This window comes from Neovison vison, chromosome 4 (assembly GCF_020171115.1).
Source record: "Neovison vison isolate M4711 chromosome 4, ASM_NN_V1, whole genome shotgun sequence".
Taxonomy (NCBI): domain Eukaryota; kingdom Metazoa; phylum Chordata; class Mammalia; order Carnivora; family Mustelidae; genus Neogale; species Neogale vison.
This window is the reverse complement of record NC_058094.1, coordinates 155704706-155726210: the sequence shown is the minus strand read 5'-3', so window position 1 is coordinate 155726210 and position 21505 is coordinate 155704706. Positions and strand designations below refer to the sequence as shown.

Below are 21505 nucleotides of genomic sequence, written 5' to 3'. Positions count from 1 at the left end.
ACCTTTTTCCCAACTTAATTTCGTTGTTATAGAATGAAGACAGTAGTCCTATATGGTATTTCAACTTCGATTTTTTGGCATTTTTTTCCCTCTTACTTTAGTCTCTGAATTTTCTGTAAATTGGAAGTTAGAGCTAATGGATTGTTTAGATTAAAATTAAAGGTTTTTTCCCTGCAAAATGCTTTACAGATAATCCTGATTACATAATTTTGTGTCACAAAATCTAGTTGACTCGTGATACCAAGATTGATCAGCATGTTCAGCTTCTAGAATTTTTTGGTTTTTTTTGAAATGATAAGAAACATAAGTAGGTTCCACTGCCTGGGTGGCTCAGTCAGTTAAGCATCCGATTCTTGGTTTCAGCTCTGGTCACAATCCCAGGAGTCATAAGACCGAGTACCATGTCTGGCTCCATGCCTAGTGTGGAGCCCAACATCAGACTTGAACTCATGACTCCAATATCAAGACCTGAGCTAAGATAGAGTCTGACACTTAACTGAACAACCCAGGTGCTCTGAGAGGTTTTTTGTTTTTTTTTTTTTTAAGCAAAATAAATTTACTGGGACAATGTGAAGATTTATAAATGAGGTTTAATAAATGAAGTTTATTATACTATTTTCTAAAAGATTGTATTTATTTATTTGAGGAAGAAAGAGCAAGCATGAGCTTGCTTGTGGGAGGGGCAGAGGAAGACAGAGAAGCAGACTCTCCTCTGGGCAAGGAGCCAGGCTGACACAGGGTTTGATCCCAGGACCCCAGGATCAGGAGCCAAAGGCAGATGCTTCACCGACCAAGCCACCGAGGTGCCCTGAAGTTTATTATACTATGAAGTTTTATAAATGAAATTTAATAAATGTAATATGAGCATTTGTGGAATGCTTTTCATATTCCTCAAAGCACTTAATAGAAGCTATTTAATAGTCTACGGCCATACCACCCTGAACGCGCCCGATCTCGTCTGATCTCGGAAGCTAAGCAGGGTCGGGCCTGGTTAGTACTTGGATGGGAGAAGCTATTTAATAAATATTTGTCGATTTGTCTTTTTCCTTGTTTTTTAAAAGATTTTATTTATTTATTTGACAGAGATCACAAGCAGGCAGAGGGGCAGGGAAGCAGGCTTCCCACTGAGCAGAGAGCCCGATGTGGGGCTTGATCCTAGGAGTCTGGGACCATGACCTGAACCGAAGGCAGAGGCTTTAACCCACTGAGCCACCCAGGTGCCCCCCACCTTTTTTTTAAAATTTGCCAGACAGAGATCAGAGGCAGGCAGTGGGGTGGGAAGCAGGATCCCTGCTGAGCAGAGAGCCCAATTTGGGGCTTGATCCCAGGACCCTGAGATCATGACCTGAGCCGAAGGCAGAGGCTTAACCCACTGAGCCACCCAGGCACCCCTGTTGATTTGTCTTTTAAGGTTTTTTTACATGCTCCTTTCCTTGAGGTTCTTCCTTTCTGGTGTGAAAAGATAAGACAATTATTTTCATTTTTCACTACAGATTTTCGCTACTGATGTTACAAACAATAAAATATTGGAGCATAGAGTTGAAGAAAAGACTTAAACCAGGTGAGTAATAATAAAAGTCTAAAGAAGCAATTAAACCACCATTCATTTTTATAAAGTTGATTATTGGGATAATTGATAAAATTGGAATTTAAACTACAGAGTACTAAGTTTCCTCAATTTGATAACGTTACTGTGAAATATAAGAATATTCTGAGGTAATTAGAATAACAGGGTGTGTTGTATGCAAACTACTTTCAAACTGTTCATAAAAAAAGTAAATGGTATGTAACAAGAGGGAGAGTTTGGTGAAATTTTGGGTTAATAGGATCTTACTTATTTCCAGTGGAAGTGTAAATTGGTCCCTCCTTTCTGCAAAGCATTTTGGCAATTTGTCTCAAGTTTTTAGTTGAGCCTCACAATCTTACTGTTTCTTCTGTAGTAATTCTAGAAAGACTACAAAAAGTTTTGTGTATGAAGATATTTATGTAAGAGTGTATGAATAAATAAGGAAAATTTGACGGTAACATAGTTATCTAACAATGTGAGACTGATAAATATAAAAACTGTATTAAAAATGACAATGTACCTCTATATTTATTGATACAGTGTCTGTATTTTTAAGTGCCCACTCTGGCTACTAAGCAATAGAAATATATATATATTTTTAAATATTTTATTTATTTGAGGGAGAGAGTGCTTGGTTGCAAGAGCAGAGGGAGGGGCAGAGGAGGAGGGAAAAGCAGAGAATCTCAAGTGGACTCTGCACTGAGCCTGGTACTCAGACATGGTACTCAGTCTTATGACCCCTGCGATTGTGACCTGAGCTGAAACCAAGAGTCGGACACTTAACTGACTGAGCCACTCAGACAGTAGAACCTATTTGTTTCTTTAAACAAGATATTTTAAAAAGATGCGTGTACACAGATATATGAATATTTGTACATATTTGACTAGTAAACATGTAATTTGTATGTACATGTGTATCTGTATGTATTATATACATATGGACATGCATATAAATGTATTTGTGTGTACATAGACATTTGGAAAGATGACACTTAGTTACTAGTGGTTATTTTTGAAGAAAAGGTTTATAAGTGATTTTTATACTTATATTAACTGGCTTTTTGCAAAGGAGTATATGTTTTCTCACGAAACTTTTCTAAGATAATGCTTCTTTCGAAGATTATGTGTTTTTATTTTATACCTTCATAGCAACTTTTGGTGTGCAGTACAAATAGTGGTATATTTGCTAACTCTCCATTAGATGAGAGTATTTGAGTAGTTCTTATGGGGCTAAATGCACAAATTCTGAGACTTACTAGTCGGGTGCCTTCATTCTCTTACCTGGCCAGAGTCTCCTTACTCCTCTCTTACCTGTCTTATAAATATGTTGCTGCTCACACAGCTGAAGTGCATTTGGAAAATCAGAGTACATATTTTATTAATGACAGTTGTGTATTGCCTTTGTATAGAACTTAGATATTCATTTTTGATACTCGTCAACATGTGCTTTAATATTAATACTGCTTGCTTTTATAGTTTATTTAATTTATGGAAATCAAACTTAAAGGCATGTTTGTTAAACTTTTATTTTACATCTTTTCCTTAACAGATTTTTCTTCATTCAGTTAAAAATATGGATCCTGAATCAGAGGGACCACAGATTATCAAAGTGACACCTCTTCAACAAATGCTTGCTTCTTGCAGTGGAGCTATACTGACATCACTAATGGGTAGAATAATGTTACTGCTGTAGATTATGTAACTGAATGATTTCCATTTGAGGTTACCATCTGTGAAATAATTCTAAAATTATCATTCATGCTGCATCATGCTCTTTCTCCATGAGCATGGTAACATGAAAAGAACCTTGGACAGAGAATCAAGAGACTTGACTTTTATTCCTTGCTTTCCCATTTGCAGGCTAAGTGCCCTTTGGGATAGTCCCTACTTCTCTCTGAACCTCATTTTTCATCTATAGAAGTAGGGGCTGAAACCAGAAGTTCTTTGAGGTTCCTTTCAATATTGAATTTTTATAACTCTGTTAGCCTTTTTTGAAATAGAAAGAAAGAAGATAGAATGAAATATTAGTATAACGAATAATACAAAATTTGGGCAAGTTGTGGTAGAAACAAATACAAATTATTTTTTCCTTTGCTTGCATTAACCATGAATTTCTTTAATTCCTCTGGGCCATATTTTTCTGGTTTTTTAGTCCATTTCTTTCATAGAAAGACAAATGACTTAGGTGATAGTTTGTATTTCAATGGTTTTTAAGTTGGCCAGTTTATTTAAGGTAGATGATTAGGACAAATGTATTGCTTTCAGGTGTAGTATTTTACTTCAGGTCAGCATGTTAGTGTTGCAAAGATTTTAGAGATCATCTAATGATTTACCGTGACCTCCTCATTCTTAAAGGGGGAGAAGTTTTCCTAGAACCACTATTTGGCCTTTTTTTTATACCTGGATAAAATAGCATGCAAATTAAGACCATTCTCCTTTACCATGCTGTTCCTGAATGGACTAACACTGTGTGGTAGTAAAGATGATTTCTGGCTAGCTTATTCAAATCTTCATTATGTATAGTTTTTATTTGATACAGCTGTATTTAGCAGATGAGGAAGACTAGTATTGTTTGATTATTGATTAGTTGTAATACAGAATTATTCTCAAATTTTTACATAGACTTCCAAAACACTTATTCTTTTTTTTTTTTTAAAGATTTTATTTATTTATTTGACAGAGAGAGATCACAAGCAGGCAGAGAGAGAGAGAGAGGAGGAAGCAGGCTCCCTGCTGAGCAGAGAGCCTGATGCGGGACTCGATCCCAGGACCCTGAGATCATGACCTGAGCCGAAGGCAGCGGCTTAACCCACTGAGCCACCCAGGCGCCCCAAAACACTTATTCTTTACCTTAGATGAATGTATTTTCTTTAAAATACTAGTATTTTAGTTTTAACATTAATGGAATTATTGTTATAGAAATATGATAAATGACAGTTTAGTAGTCATAAGAGAAATCATTACATTGTCTTCTCATTGATCCTCTTTAAACAGAATTCAGGGTCAAAAAATGAGAATGTTAAATTTAAAACCATTTTAAGATAATAATCTTACTTATATAGTCATGAAGAGGAGTTGATTTGATATATTTTGTGAATTTTGGACAAATATCTGTACCATTTATAGGTATCACTGCCTAATTAAAATTTATGTTTCTTCATAGTGACACCCCTCGACGTTGTTAAAATTCGACTCCAAGCCCAAAACAACCCATTCTCCAAAGGTATGTGTCATGAATGGAGAATATTGTCAAGCTTTTAAGTGTTACTTTATTCATTTTTTTTTAAGATTTTATTTATTTATTTGATAGAGATCACAGGTAGGCAGAGCAACAGGCAGAGAGAGAGGGAGAAGCAGACTCCCTGCTGAGCAGAGAGCCTGATGTGGGGCTCGATCCTAGGACCCTGGGATCATGACCCGAGCGGAAGGTAGAGTCTTTAACCCACTGAGCCACCCAGCACCCCACTTTATTCATTTTTGTTTGAATAATTTCTTTGTTAATTTTTAAAAGCTCATACCTCCTTACACTCAGGTAGAAATTTTTTTTCAGTATTTGTACATCATGGGGTCTAGCCAGAAAATAAATAAATATAAAACCGTCATAACACTTTTATATACCTAATTAAAGCATAGAATGGTTTAATATTTGAGTATGTGCCTTACAAGTAAGACCAGAATTCTAAGCATAAGGGGCCTTAGAATCTAGCTTCCTTCATAGTCCAAAAGCTGTGCACATTCTAAAACATTCATCCAACAGTTATCTAACTGTTGCTTGAATATAATGGTAGAAAACGATTATTTTATCAGGCAGCTTGGTTAATTGTTGGCCAGTATAGTTTATATGAACTTGAAAAGAGCAGTTATACATCTTTATTAGATGGGCAAAAATAGCAATTCCTTGATAAACCTCTTACAGTTTTATAAAGATTATGACAAACATGTTTAAATAGCGGAAAACAGATGGCTTGGACTGTGAGAATGTTGGCTCAGACAGAAATGCCACTCTGATGAGCACAGCACTGAGATGGAATGAACAACAGTTATAGTTCAGACGGACGACAGGATAGATGGATTGTAGGAGGAGACTAAAAGGAAAGCAGTTTCTTACACGCTGAAGAAATCCTTAAAAATAGTAAGAGACACATAGACCTATGTATACAAGACTCATATATATGGTTGAACAGAAAAAATAATTTTGGCAGGCAGGGTGAGTCCAATAATGGGAAAGGGTAGCTATGAGGGAAAGTTGAAGTAAATTAACTAGAAGCTGATAAATACCTAGAATGAGTAGCATAAATACAGAGAAAGAGTCAACAAGGCACTGTTTGCATTGATAGAGAAGAACTTTTTTTTAAAGATTTTATTTTATTTATTTGACACAGAGAGAGCCCATGCAGGGGGAGTGGCAGGGAAAGGGAGAAGCAGGCTCCCTGCAGAGCAGGGGGAGCCCAATGTGGGACTGGATCCCAGGAAGCCAGAATCATGGCCTGAGCCTAAGGCAGTCACTTAAGCAACTGAGCTGCCCATGCACCCGAAAAGAACTTTTTTTAATTGTGTATTTTTCTAATTGAAGTGTAATTTACATATAACATTCTATTAGTTTAAGGTGTGCCATATGGTGACTTGATGTATGTATATATTGCGAAAAGATCACCACAGTAATTTTAGTCCGTCCCCTCACAAAATTAACAATTTTTTCATGTTAAGAGAATTTTCAACATTTACTCTCTTAACAAGTTTCAGCTGTCCATTAGATTTCTGCATATGTTTATATAATGTGTATATACAGATATGTATGTTTAATGTATGTGTAATTCAAAAAAAATTTTTTTGTCTGAATTTCCCTTGGGTACCAGAGTTCTCTTGTCAAGTGGAGGAGATGTATACCTATGTGCTCATTTCAAAACAGGTTTTCCTCCTTGATATTCCTATGCATTCCCTCAGATACCCTAAAAGAATTTATTTCTGTGTGCATTTGCTTACTACATTTATGAAAACATAAGATTCATCAATTTACTCAAATACTTTTCACCACTTTGAGTTCAGAGGCTAGTTTTTTGTCATTAGGTAAATTAATTTACGTATTTTTCATCATAAAAGGTAAAAACAAAGTTGTATCTCTTTTCATAATTTTCTAGTCCACTCATTGTACTTTGAATTTGTTCCTCTGTAAAAATAGTACAGTTTTGTGAAATGATTTTTGACTGTTGGGACCTTTTTTGTTAGGAAAATGTTTTGTGTATAGTAACGGACTTATGGATCATCTGTGTGTCTGTGAAGAGGAAGGCAACAAAGCGTGGTACAAGAAACCAGGACGTTTCCAGGGTACATTGGTAAGGAGATTATGTTATTTATAATTACATTATGTTTTCTGGTTTTATATTTAATCTGTGTATGAAAGATCTACCAGTTGCAGATGAGTATTAAGTCCCTGATATAGTTAGCACACTTACTCACAGTTAAAGCATAGATGTTTAGGCAGGAAAAGGGAAGTACTTCTTTGCTTTTAATTAACTTGTTGCTTTCATCTCATGCTTTTTTATGTAAAAAGAAAAAATGGAGTCAATATTTTCAAACTTCTTAATTAAAAAAAATTATGTATGTGTGTATGTATTTTATTTGAGAGGTTACATGCATGCAGGGAGGGGTGTGAGGCACGGGGAGAGAGAATCCACAAGCAGACTCCCTGCTGAATGCGGAGCCTGACTCGAGGCTTAATCCCACAACCCTGAGATGATGACCTGAGTCGAAATTGAGAGTTGGCCATTTTACTGACTGAGCCACCCAGGTGCCCCTAAACTATTTTATTTTAACATATTTGTAGATAATACTCAGCTTTAAGAAAAATATACAGACAGATCCCTTGTATCTTTTCCTACCCCCCCGCCCGGAGGTTAATGTCATACAAAAGCAGTACAGTATCACAGCCAGTATATTGATTTTGATACATTAAAGGTATAGAACAATTCTATCGCCACAGCATCCTTCCTGCTCCCCTGTTATAACCACCTGCATTTCCTTTGTGCTCTCAACTGCTCCTTAACTCCTGGCAGCTGCTAATGTGTTCTTCATTTATATCATTTTCTCAGTTCAAGAATGGAATGATAACATATATATAACATTTTTGAATTAGTACTTTTCACTTAGCATAATTTATCTGGCAATTCATCCAAGTTGTTGCATTTATCAGTAGTTAGTTCCTTTTATTGCTCCCTAGTTCCAGGGTACTGATGTACCAGTTTGTTTTCTCGGTTGTGGCCAGTTTAGAGCTTTTTCAAATAAAGCTGCTACATAGATTCATTCTCAGGTTTTTGTGTGAAAGCAAATATTAAAACAACAAACCACTAACTGGTTTTCTCTGGGAGCACTGTTTACAACACTATAAACCAGATATGTGGGTTTTTTCATCTGTGCCAAGCCATTCCTCAGTTACCAGTGAACACCAACCAGGTATCCTGTAGTTTAAGTCAATACTGACACCATAAGACTGCTCCCACTTCAGATGACAGTCACAGGCCAGGTTGTCACCTGTGTTTTTGCCTAACTGGCTGTAAATCTGAGGGTCCCACAATCGCCTTCGTGGATTCAGTGAATTGCTAGAATAGCTCACAGAACTCCAGAAAACAGTTTACAAACTAGGTGACCAGTTTTTTATGAAAGGATACAATTCAGGAGAAACCAGTTAGAAGGGCTGCATAGGGCAGGGCTTGAGGGGTGGGTGTGGAACTTCCTTCTCTTGGTGTGTCACCCTCCTTGTACCTCCATGTGTTCACCAACCTGGAAGCTTCCAAGCCCTATAGTTGAGGGATTTTTATGGAGGCTTTCTTTTATAGACATGAATGATCAAATTTGTTATAAATAACAAAGATAATCTTTTCACCTTTATTCTCTGGATCTACTTTAGGACTGAGAACAAAAGGCTGAATATTATAACAAAAGATGCTTCTATTGCTTTTTGTCAATTAGGAAATTACAGTGGTTTTAGGAACTCTGTGCCAGGAACCATAGACAAAGACCAAAATGTATATTTCTTTTTTAAATTTTTTTTATTTTTTAAACTTTAAGAAAAAATGTATATTTCTAATTATAAATCATAATATCACCGTAAGTCTTTGTTTCTCCAGAATAAATACCCAGGAGGTGCCCTTACTAGGTCATATGAAAGTTATATGTTTATAGTTTAAGAAACTGTTCTCTAGACTGGGGGTACCATTTTGCATTCCCAGCAGCAGTATGTAACTATTCTCATTCCTTGACATCCTCACTAGCCTTTGATGTTGTCACTATTTTTATTTTAGCGGTTTTGAGAGATACGTAGTGATCACTCACTGTGGTTTTAATACACATTTCCTTAGTGGCTACTGATATTGAACATCTTTGCATATGCTTATTATTTATTAGTATATTCTCTTCAGTGAAATGGCTCTTATGTTTCCTGTCCATGTTCTAATTGAACTATTTGTATTTTTACTGATAAGTTTTGAGAACTGTTTATAAAACCTAGACAATAATCCTGTTAAGTGTGGATTTACAATTAATTTTTCCACTCTCTGACTTTTATTTTCATCCTCTTTAAACAGGGTCTTTCGTGGAATTAAAGCTTAATTTTGAAGAAGTTCAATTTATCATTTTTTTTCTTACTTTAGGTGTCAAATCTAAGAATGCTTTATTTTGCTTTAGATCTGAAGATTTTCTCCTGTTTTTTTTTTTCTATAAGTTTTACAGCTTAATGTTTTATATTTAAGTCCTTGATCCATTTGGAGTTATTATTACAGGAGGTATGAATCCGAGGTTTACTTTTTTCATTGTTTCTGTTCATTTTGCCTTTGGATGTCCAGTTTCATTTGTTGAAAGCTGTCTTTCCTCCAGTAAGGTGCTTCTGCACATTTGTCCACAATCATTTGGGCACACTGTGTAGATCTATTTTGGGGTTCTTTATTCTTTCTCATTTATTTGTCTATTACATATTTCAGTAGCACACAGTCTTTTTTTTTTTTTTAAGATATATATATATTTTTAGTTTATTTGACAGAGAGAGAGATCACAGGTAGGCAGAGAGGCAGGCAGAGAGAGAGGGGGAAGCAGGCTCCCTGCTGAGTAGAGAGCCCGATGTGGGGCTTGATCCCAGAACCTTGAGATCATGACCTGAGCTAAAGGTAGAGGCTTAACCCACTGAGCTACCCAGGTGCCCCAGCGCACAGTCTTAATTACTGTACATATATAATAAGTCCTGCAATCAGGTAGACTGATTTCTCCCTCTTTATTCTTATCTTTCAATATTTTTCAACATTTCAATGTTCAAAATTGTTTTAACCACTCCTAAATTTCCTTTGCCTTTTCATATAAATTTTAGAATAATTTTTTTATATCTGTAAAAAAAACTCACTAAGATTTTTATAGAAATTGTGTTAAACCTAAATAGCATCTTTACTGTGTTGACAATGAACTGGATAAACAAGAGAAAATCAAAGTTCACTACGTATGTACAGGGGCTCCATAAGAAAATGTACCCCACAGGCAGGCAGTTGAGGTTTATTTGTCATCCACAATTAAAAAGGGGAAAGGGTCTGGGATTTCAAGGAAGGAAGACAATTCACTGCAGGGTGAAAAAGTAAATGTTTGGTAAACAGGTGTGTGCTGGGCCACACAGAAACACTGGGGCAGGGGCGCCTGGCTCAGCGGGTTAAAGCCTCTGCCTTGGGCTCAGGTCACGATCCCAGGGTGCTGGGATCAAGCCCCGTGTTGGGCTCTCTGCTCAGCAGGGAGCCTGCTTCCTCCCTCTCTCTCTGCCTGCTTCTCTGCCTACTTGTGATCTCTGTCAAATAAATAACTAAAATCTTAAAAAAAAGAAAAAGAAAGAAAGAAAGAGTGGTGCACAGAGAGGAATTTTAGCAGACTTTGCTAGGTTCCTCCCTGTCTACTACACCTAGTTTATATTACACTATAGTTATCTATGGTGATAGCTCCCTTCCTAGAGCAATTCCTCTTTCTAAACTATTTTAGACAGAGGAAAGGTCAAAGGTTCTTCCTGAACTTTCTGTTTCTTTTATTTATTTATTTATTTATTTATTTGACAGAGAGAGAGATCACAAGTAGACGGAGAGGCAGGCAGAGAGAGAGAGAGAGAGAGGGAAGCAGGCCCCCTGCGGAGCACAGAGACCGATGCGGGACTCGATCCCAGGACCCTGAGATCATAACCTGAGCCGAAGGCAGCGGCTTAACCCACTGAGCCACCCAGGCCCCCCTGAACTTTCTGTTTCTTAAAAATACTCAACCTAAAATAGTCTACATGCCAAAGAGTTGCATTTTGTGGTTGCCAAGTTTTGCTCCCCTATAATAGCATAAAATTAAGTCTTTTTTTTTAACTATTCTGTCAGTTTTTATCTTTGAGTTGATGTATCTGAACTATATTTCATAGAGTTACAGATACTGTAGAACTTAACCCTTGTTAGAAAACAAAATTCACCTGAGTAAATTTGAAGATTTAATTGACTTTATTCAACAATTCATGATTTGGGCAGCATTGCATCTAGTAAGTAGAAAGGATCTCTGAGAAGACTTTATAGACAGAAGACTTTTATTTTTTTTTTTTTTAAAGATTTTATTTATGTACTTGACAGAGATCACAAGCAGGCAGAGAGAGAGGAGGAAGCAGGCTCCCCGCTGAGCAAAGAGCCCGATGTGGGGCTCGATCCCAAGACCCTGGGATCACGACCCGAGCCGAAGGCAGAGGCTTTAACCCACTGAGCTACCCAGGCGCCCCTAGACAGAAGACTTTTATAGGCAGAAGAAGATGGGGCTAGAAAGTTATTACTCTAACAAAGAATAGATTGTTACAGGCAATGTCACCTTCCTCTAAGGGCAGTTGGGACTCTCTCAGGCATATTACCTCAATAGTGCTAACTTGGTAATTACACATTGACGGGTTAAAGGTCATGTTCTTGGTAGAGGCAGAAACTGCCTTTAGCTTAGGTATTGTCAGTGTGCTGACGTGGGGTTAGCGTAAGTGACTCCATTTGGGGCCTGTTGTCTCATTGTTAACAGCCTGACATTTCCTTTTTGGGTTTTTTGTTTTGTTTTGTTTGTATTTTTAGATTTTACTTATTTAAAGAGAAGGAGTAAGTGACTGAAAGTATGAGTAGAGGGAGGGTTAGAGGGAGAGGGATAAGCAGACTCCATGCTGAGCAGGGAGCTTGATCCCAGGACCCCAGGATCATGACCTGAGCCAAAGGCAGGTACCTAACTGACTGAGCCACCCAAGCACCCCTTCTCTTTGTTTTCTCTTACTGTTTTATTTGTCTTCCCTTCTATGCATTACTTGAACATTTTTTAGAATTTCATGTAGTTTTGGTGCATATATTTCTTTGCTGAGTCTTCCTTATTTTTTGTTTGTTTTGGATGTGTTCATAAATGATCATTCAGTGATTTTTTTTAATGATTTCTTTTTTTTTTAAAAGATTTTATTTATTTATTTGACAGACAGAGATCACTAGTAGGCAGAGAGGCAGGCAGAGAGAGAGGGAGGAAGCAGGCTCCCTGCTGAGCAGAGAGCCCGATGCAGGGCTCTGTCCCGGGGCGCTGGGGGACCATGACCTGAGCAGAAGGCAGAGGCTTTAACCCACTGAGCCACACAGGTGCCCGCAGTGATTTTTATGTTGACCACTTTAAAATCTACATCAGATAATTATAATATTCTTATCTCATTGTTGGCATCTATTGTCTTTTTTCATTTTAGTTTGACATCTTGGTTCTTAGAATGAGAAATGATTTTTTTATTGAAACCAGGAAATTTTGTGTATTATATTGTGAATCTCATTTAAACATTATATTTTAACTGGCTTTTTTGACACTTAACTCAGAGGAAAGGGGTTCCACCTTGTTAGTGCTGGGTATAGCTGGAAGTTCAGATTCCTTAATTAGCATCCACGGACACACTGTGTTGCGGAGGATCTCTTTACTGTTGGACAGGTGCGATGATCTGAATGTTGAAGTCTGCCCAAAATTCATATGTTGAAATCCTAATGCCTGAAGTGATGGTATTAGGCATGGAGCTGAAGTTGATGAGGTCATGAAGGCAGGGACCTAAGGATTAATGACCTTGTAAAAGAGTCCCCAAGCGCCCTTGCCCTTCAACTATATGAGGATACAATAAGAAATCAGAGACCTGGAAGAGGGTCCCTCTGATCTAACTGGTACCCTGATCTGGGACTTCCAGCCTCCAGAACGTTGGAAATAAATCTCTGTTGTTTGTAAGGTGGATGGTTATAGCTGCCCAAACACACTGAGAGCAGAGAGGAGTTCTGGCTTCCCTTATAGTTTGCACTGACACTGGTGGGGTGATCTCATTCCTCATGGATGAGGGTGAAAGCCCTAAGCCCTCAGTGTACCTCCTCTGCTCCTCTGACACTACCAGCAGAATGCTTGCCATATTCATCTTAGTTATTTTAGATTCCCAGTCTGGAATTCCAGAATCTCTGCCATATATGAGTCTGATTCTGTTGCTTGCTCTGTCTCTTCAGATCTGTTTTTTTGTCTTTCAGCATACTCTGTAACTTCTTTTGTTGAAAGCCACACATGTTGTATTGGGTTAAAAAAAAAACTGAGGTCAGTACAGGTTCATTGTCGGGTGATAGGTTTCTCTGATTAGAAGTAAGGCTGTGTTTGCTGCTGGTTGTAGCTTTGTTATCAGTGTCCAGTGTCCTCTTTTTTGTCTTGCCTGTTATCTTTGAATTTCCCTAGAGACTGCTCAGAGTCTGAGTCTTGTGGTTCTGTCAAAGCTATGATCCCCTGTTGCTCTACAAGAGCCCTGTGGATGTGGCGGTAAGGTCTGCAGGAAGAGAAATAATGTGTAGTTCTAGGACTAGGTCTTATTCTTAAGGAAAATGAGTTGGGTGCTTCCCTTACCCCAAGTTGGTTAGATTTTGGTAAAACTGCAGTGATTTAGGCTCTGAAAATATATTTTACCTTGAGATTAGGCTTTATTAAGGAGAATCCAAGTTTGGGGTATATTTCAAAACGAGTACATTTCTCCTTCTGTTGCTGAAAGCAGGAGGAGATTTTTCCCTAATCTTCACAGTGAGAATCTGGTAGGACTCATAGAGCTAAAATCCGTGAGAGTGTGGGGGGCCACCTTCAGTTTTTGACCCTCAAGTGTATATATCCTGAACTTTCAGCCAATTTGTTATTTATAAAGTATAGTTATTAAAATTGTTTCTAACTGCAGGCTTCCACTCAAGTAAGCTGTGAGTCTCTGTATCTATTAACCAGTTTTCAGGGTAGCAGTTTGCCCTGTGACTTCAGTTATTTTATAAATCTAAGAGCAGTTGTTAGTTTTTCAGTTGAGCTTTTTTCTTATGAGGATGGAAGTGGCTACTGTGTCCTTCAGGCACTAAACTTGATGTATCCCAATTTCAATTTCAACCAGTCAGTTGAAATATTTTCTAATTTCCCTTGTAATTTATTTTTTTGCTATGGTTATTTAGAAGTGTAATATTTAATTTATTAATAATTGGATATTTTATAGAATCCTATTGTTGCTGATTCCTAGTTTATTCCAGTCAGAGGAATATACTCTATAAATTTACAGATTTTTGAAATTTACTCAATCTTGCTTAATGGTCCTATATATGATCTGTCTTGGTGAATATTTTATGTCCACTTTAAAACCTATATTCTGCAATTGTTGGGCATAGTGTCCTGTAAACCATCAGGTCAAGATGGCTGATGTTTTATTTAGATCTTCTAAGTTCTTACTAATTTTTTTCTTCAATTCTGTCAGCACTGAAAGAGGATATAAAAATCTTCAATTATGATTGATGGTTTGTTTCTTTTCGCTTTGAGTTCTCTCAGGTTTGCTTCATGGGTTTTGAAGCCCTGTTTTAGGGAAATATACATTTATACTTGATGTGTTTTTCTGATACATTTTTATTTTAATGAAATGTCTTTTTATCACTGGTAATACTCATTATCATGGCCTCTTTTGTCAAATAGTAGAACAGCCACTCCAGCTTTCTCATACTGTTTATAAGGTGTTTCTTTTAATATCCTTTTACTCCAAGACAACAGAGCTGGGCCTTGTTGCTTTTTTTTAAGTCCCTTCTCTGACAATCTCTAATTTTTAATTGGAAAACTTAGTACTTACCTTTAAAGGACTTCCTAACATGGTTGGGTGTCAGTCTATTATCTTATTTTATATATTTTTTGCTATTTTGTCCCTCTTTTGTTCTTTGGTTTTCTGCTTTCTTGCCTTCTTTGTAATTAGTTGAATTATAAGAATATTACATTGATTTCTCTGTTCCAGTTTCTAGAGAGACAATTCTCCAAGTCTTTCATGTTTCTACATATCTTGGGAACAAGGTGCTGACTGCCCTTAATACGTTCCTTACCATCTTCTCAAGGATTTTGTATAGTGAATAACCTTGGAAGATACAGTGTCTCCCTCTAGAGCAAAGGGAAGATATCCTCACTGCCCGTTACAGAGGATTTGGGACCCCTCAGGTCAGATTACCCCTGCTGTAATAAAGGCCACTGTGTGTTGATGCCATCCAGCCTTCTTCATGTAGTCCTGTGGAAATCGGGGCTCAGGAAACGGGTACGAAAATGCCGATACTGTGGCTGCTGCTGTTCCTGTGAGTAATAAACTGTCCTTTACCTCTTAAGCCCCAGATTCTTGTCTTCCATCAGCTCTCCTGATACTACGGCAGGCTAACTTGTTAATTTTCACGTAGAGCGCATGTACTTAGGCACCTCATGGTTCTTGACAGGATTCATTCTTTCCTCTTTCTTTGTGCTGTGGCTGTGTGTATAGTACATCTTTGTACATTACAAATTCTACAACTCACTGTTAGAATTTTTATTTAAAGAGTCTTATATTTTCAAAAGAGTTAAAAGGAGAAAGGGGGAAAATAAATTTTTCATATATAACTGTATATTTACCATTTCTTCTTTACTTCCTTCCTTTTTTGAAGATCTAAGTTGCTATTTGGCATCATGGCCCTTTTTCCTGAAGAACTTTTTTTCAGCATTTCTTTCATGCAGGTATTTTGGCAGTTTTTCTCTCAGTTTTTGTTGTACTGAAATGTCTTTGCCATACATTTTGAAACCTGTTTTGGCAGCATACAAAATTCTGCAACTTAAACATGTCATTCATTATATTATCTTGTGACCTTCCCTATGTCTAATGAGAAGTTAGCCTTCATTTGTATCATCTGTTCTCTAGATGTGTTTTGCCATTTTGCTTTTCTTTTTGTTTTCGTTGTCTGTTTTTATTTTGCTTGGGATCTTTTCTGATTTGGGGCTCTGTAAATTGATGTTTTGCACATATTTGGGGAAGTTTTGGGCCGTTATTTCCTATCCTGTTCTCTCTCTTTCCCTCTGTGATTCCGAATAAATCTGTTTTACCACTTGATGTTTCCCATCAGGTCCTTGAGCTTCTACATTTTTCCTCATTCTTTTTCCCCTTCCTCCTTCAGACTAAAGATCTGTGTTCACGTTCAGTGACTCTACTTGCTGTTTCCTTTCTGCTGCTAAGCCCGCTTAGTGAATTTTTCATTTCAGGTTTAGAATTTTAATTTGGCTGTTTTTTATGGTAACTGTTTCTGTGCTGAAATGCCACATTTGTTCATTCACTAGCTGCATATCATCTTTTAAGTCTTTGAATATATTTTTAATAGCTGTTTTAGAGTTCTTTTTGCTAATTGTATCATCTGAAATTTCAGTGTTGGTTTCTGTTGACTACTTTTTTTTTATGGGCACATTTTCTTGTTACTTTTTATGTTTTAGGAATTTTGATTATATAGTGGACATTATGAATGATGCATTCTTAAAACTCTGGATTTCTTTTATATTCTTCGAAAGAGTCCATTTTGTTCTAGGAGCAGTTAACTTTGGCTGGATTCACACTCCAAAGTCAGGCTCCTCTGTGTTGGTTTGCAGCTGAAATTTCTACTCAGCCTTTAGCTGATGTCTTTATGGGGGGGTTGAGGTGAGGGGTGAGCAGGACTTTGTTGTCATGCTCTGGGATTGCATAATTTATGGTGAGCCAAGTTTGGTGGCTGATTTTGTATGCAAACTTGGAGGCTTATGGTTTCTCTAGAGCTTCCTTTTCCTACCTAAGTTTCTGAATATTCTGTCAACCTGAATTCTGTATCTGCCATCTCAAGCAAGTAAATGTGCTGTTCTTTGCCACTTTTATAGGCAAAAAAGCTGCAAATTTGCAAATCTCACTCATTGCTGTTTGTCTTTTAACAACAGACTTCCTACTGATTTTTTCTTTTTTTTTTCAATTTATTTATTTTCAGAAAAACATTATTCATTATTTTTTCACCACACCCAGTGCTCCATGCAAGCCGTGCCCTCTATAATACCCACCACCTGGTACCCCAACCTCCCACCCCCCCACCACTTCAAACCCCTCAGATTGTTTTTGAGAGTCCATAGTCTCTCATGGTTCACCTCCCCTTCCAATTTACCCAAATTCCCTACTCCTCTCTAACACCCCTTGTCCTCCATGCTATTGGTTATGCTCCACAAATAAGTGAAACCGTATGATAATTGACTCTGTCTGCTTGACTTATTTCACTCAGCATAATCTCTTCCAGTCCCGTCCATGTTGCTACAAAAGTTGGGTATTCATCCTTTCTGTTGGAGGCATAATACTCCATAGTGTATATGGACCACATCTTCCTTATCCATTCATCCGTTGAAGGGCATCTTGGTTCTTTCCATAGTTTGGCGACTGTGGCCATTGCTGCTATAAACATTGGGGTACAGATGGCCCTTCTTTTCACGACATCTGTATCTTTGGGGTAAATACCCAGGAGTGCAATTGCAGGGTCATAGGGAAGCTCTATTTTTAATTTCTTGAGGAATCTCCACACTGTTCTCCAAAGAGGCTGCACCAACTTGCATTCCCACCAACAGTGTAAGAGGGTTCCCCTTTCTCCACATCCTCTTCAACACATGTTGTTTCCTGCTTTGTTAATTTTGGCCATTCTAACTGGTGTAAGGTGATATCTCAATGTGGTTTTAATTTGTATCTCCCTGAGGGCTAATGATCATGAACATTTTTTCATGTGTCTGATAGCCATTTGTATGTCTTGACTGGAGAAGTGTCTGTTCATATCTTCTGCCCATTTTTTGATGTGTTTGGCTGTTTCGTGTGTGTTGAGTTTGAGGAGTTCATTATAGATCCTGGATATCAACCTTTTGTCTGTACTGTCATTTGCAAATATCTTCTCCCATTCCGTGGGATGCCTCTTTGTTTTTTTGACTGTTTCCTTTGCTGTGCAGAAGCTTTTGATTTTGATTCCTTTCCAGAGATTTCAAGTACTGGGTTTAAATAATATTTTCCCAGACTCTGTAGTTGTTCAGGAGAGTTAATATGACCAGTTCTCTGCCATTACTCAATTTCCTTTTTATAATAATCTCTTAAAATTAGGCATCTAAGCCCTAAGTAGAATACTCTGTAGCTGAGTGACATAAATTTCATTCTGTAAGCAGAAAGTATCATTCAGAAATTTTTTACTTATATTTAAAACTTGAGGAAAATTCCCTTAATTTTTTTTTTAAAAAGAATGGGTATAACATAAATCTGAGAAGCTCATATTTTGAAAATACATGCTTGAAAGAATAGAAGTACCAATCATTTATCAAAAAGTTTATATATCAGGTTCAGGGATATATTTTGACTACTTTTTCCTCTTATAATTTTAGGATGCCTTTTTGAAAATTGTTCGAAATGAGGGCATTAAATCCCTGTGGAGTGGCCTTCCCCCTACCTTGTAAGTTGCAATTTAATATTTTCTCACTAAATAAAGGTTGCTGTTTTGTTTTGCCTTATAATTGGCATAGTTGGATAAAATTGTACATTTGTACTATTGGGCTTTTTCATTTTCTGAAGCATTGTTTTGTGAGTCCCACAACCACCCACACATTTGATGATTTGTTTGAAAGACTCAGAGGACCTAAAGAAGGTTATACTCATGTACAAAGCAGAATCAGGAAGGGCAAAGACACAACAATAGCTGACCAGGCAGGCATAAGACTTCCAGAGCCCTCCCCAGGGACATCCCATAGGACAGGCTTATTCTTCCAGCAGTGAATTAAAGTGGTATATGCAAAGCATTCCTGAAAACGTGTTTGAATGACAGAGTCTGGGGCTTATGTTGGGGATTGATGGCAGGCAAGTTCTTTCTTTGTAATCACAATTACCAAAACCCAGACCCCCAAAAAGAAAGCAAATGTTTGCCAAAAGCCACATCGTTTGTACAAAACAACCTGGACAAGTTGATTTTGTGCTCCAGACATACCAAAAATACCTTATTATAGGGCATATTCAAAGGGCTGCATTCCTTGGAATTGACTAAAGGTAAAACATGCAAAAGGCACTCCTGAATATAAAGAAGATGAGCAACCAGGCCTGCTGTGGTCAGTCTTTGGCGCACAAGCATAATTTTTTTTTTCATTTTCAGAAATTAAGAACTTGGTGTTACTTGGCTTTTATAATATGAGATACTGTGATATGCATACTTTCCCTTTTCTGGATAATCTTAATTCTCTACTAACTAGCTATTGTATAAGTTAATATGATAAACTAGTAAGGCTAAATGTAAAAATCCCAAGTAATACATTTTTTTCCTTCATTTCTTTTTAATCTATCTTTTTTGTGGAGCAAATTAGTCACTTTCAGGCATACTTTCTTTCTTTTTTTCTTTCATCCATTTTATTTAAAATTTTATTTATTTGAGTGAGAGAGGGAACGCGAGCAGGGGGAGTGGGGGAGGGGGAAGCAGGCTTCCCGCTGAGCAGGGAGCCTCTCACAGGGTTCCATTTCAGGACCCTGGGATCAGGACATGAGCTGAAGGCAGATGCTTAATGACTGAGCCACCCAGGTGCTCCTGACGCATACATTTTTAAAAGTGCCTAAGGTTATAAAGTTAGTGGCTGATCCAAGACCAGCAATCTATTCTATTCCTAAATTCTCATTATCAAACTTCACTATGGAACATTAGACATTTCAGTGTATGGTCGGTGAATGTCCCTTAGACCATAAATGTAAACTGGTTTCTTGTTATGTTAATACATGTAACATGAGAGTACTTGCAACTTTGTGTTTGATTTTATTAACCATTTTGAGAGGCGCCTGGGTGGCTCAGTGGGTTAAAGCCTCTGCCTTCAGCTCAGGTCATGATCCCAGGGTCCTGGGATCGAGCCCCGCATCGGGCTCTCCGCTAAGTGGAGAGCCTGCTTCCTCCTCTCTCTCTGCCTGCCTCTCTGCCTACTTGTGATCTCTGTCTGTCAAATAAATAAAATCTTTTAAAAAATAATAATAATTCCCTTTTGATAATTTCATTTGCAAGAATATGTCATTGGAATTTCTTCAAAGCTACATATATATAATTCTGCAACATTAATTGTAATTTATTTCTAGAAACAAGCAGGTATGATACTGGTCCATAGTTCAAAAATATTTTATGAATGTTCTTGTATTTTTTACTTCAGGGATTTTCATGTTACAGTGAATGTAATTGGGAAGGAAGATTCTTGGGAGACCAGAAACAATAGAACAAATCAAGGAGGTAGAGGAGTGTCCTCTTTAGTCTTTTCCTATTTATGACCTGAGCAAGTGCTCTGTGACTTATCTTCACAACTAAAATCTAAACTTCTGTAGGGCAGATACCTATTGTACATCTTTTTGTTGCCTGCTAAAGTTAAACACTAATAATTTTAAGATAAAAGAAAAATCAATCTCATTGGCCAGTTCATTACGGTTTTCAGCTTATATATAAGGATTTTAGCTTATATTTAGTAATAATACATTTAAGCCATTCTACGGTTTTGTGTAAATCTTTTTGTTGGTGTGTTTCAAACAGAGTTATGGCAGTTCCTGCCACAGTTATTTATTTTACCTGCTATGATCAATTATCTGCTCTTCTGAGATCAAAGTTAGGAGAAAATGAAAGTCGCATACCAATTATTGCCGGAACTATTGCCAGATGTAAGTAATAAACTTACTATATTTTCATTTTGATTTCTGTTTAAAGCTTCTTTTAAAATTTTGACAGTCACAGATAATTTTGTATAAAATGCAGAGTATTGTAGTTTGTACTAAATTGTTAATATCTATACTCTAGAAGTCATATAGTATGTACTGATTGCCATCAGAATAAGATGTGATCAACCCATCTCTGCTGAATCTTGGACAGAAAGTTTAGACTTTAGATTCTAGATTTTAGAATGGCATCAGATGTCAAGTTGATGTCATATTAATGCCCAAGTCCTGAATCATTTTCCTTTATAGACTCTGGAATTCAGAGTTTAATCAGAAGGAGATTTACCCTGTGTAGAAAGATACTTTTCTCTGTGCTGCAGGAGTTTAATTGATGTGTAATATTTCTGGAACCGCTCGTGAAAGAGTTGAAACCAAGGATACGATACTTGGTTGGCTCAGTGGAGCACATGACTCTTAATTTTGGGGTTGTGAGTTTGAGCCCCATGTTGGGTGTAGAGATTATTAAGAAAAAAAATAATAATAAGATCTTAAAAAAGAGTTGAAACCAGAGAGGGAGTTATATGAAAACAGGCTTTTATTTTTTTTTTAATATTTTATTTGTTTATTTGACAGAGAGAGAGATCACAAGTAGGCAGAGAGGCAGGCAGAGAGGGAGAGGGGAAAGCAGGCTCCCCACTGAGCAGAGAGCCTGATGCGGGGGCTCGATCCCAGGACCCTGTGATCATGACCTGAGCCGAAGGCAGAGGTTTAACCCATTGAGCCACCCAGGCGCCCCTGAAAACAGGCTTTTAAGAAATATCTTTATCAAGGAAAAAAAAATGAGCACCAATATGTTGGCATCATTAGATATTTGATTTTAAAGTTTGTAGACATTTCAGAATGAAAGTTATTTATATAAAATGCATGAAATATTTTTGCATGTGTGT

The 21505-nt window shown here is 37.2% G+C and overlaps 1 protein-coding gene across 5 annotated transcripts in view; it reads left to right on the top strand.

The window, feature by feature from the left end:
• The window catches only part of SLC25A40 (solute carrier family 25 member 40), a 53866-nt gene that overhangs the window by 18469 nt on the left and 13892 nt on the right, over nucleotides 1-21505 (top strand). For all 5 annotated transcript variants that reach the window (XM_044245955.1, XM_044245956.1, XM_044245951.1 and 2 more), the window contains exons 2-7: nucleotides 1494-1561; nucleotides 3117-3237; nucleotides 4731-4790; nucleotides 6794-6900; nucleotides 18281-18348; nucleotides 20440-20564. In XM_044245955.1, coding sequence (XP_044101890.1) covers nucleotides 3141-3237; nucleotides 4731-4790; nucleotides 6794-6900; nucleotides 18281-18348; nucleotides 20440-20564 — 457 coding nt within the window. In that variant the 5' untranslated portion in view covers nucleotides 1494-1561; nucleotides 3117-3140. The remainder of the gene's footprint in view (nucleotides 1-1493; nucleotides 1562-3116; nucleotides 3238-4730; nucleotides 4791-6793; nucleotides 6901-18280; nucleotides 18349-20439; nucleotides 20565-21505) is intronic.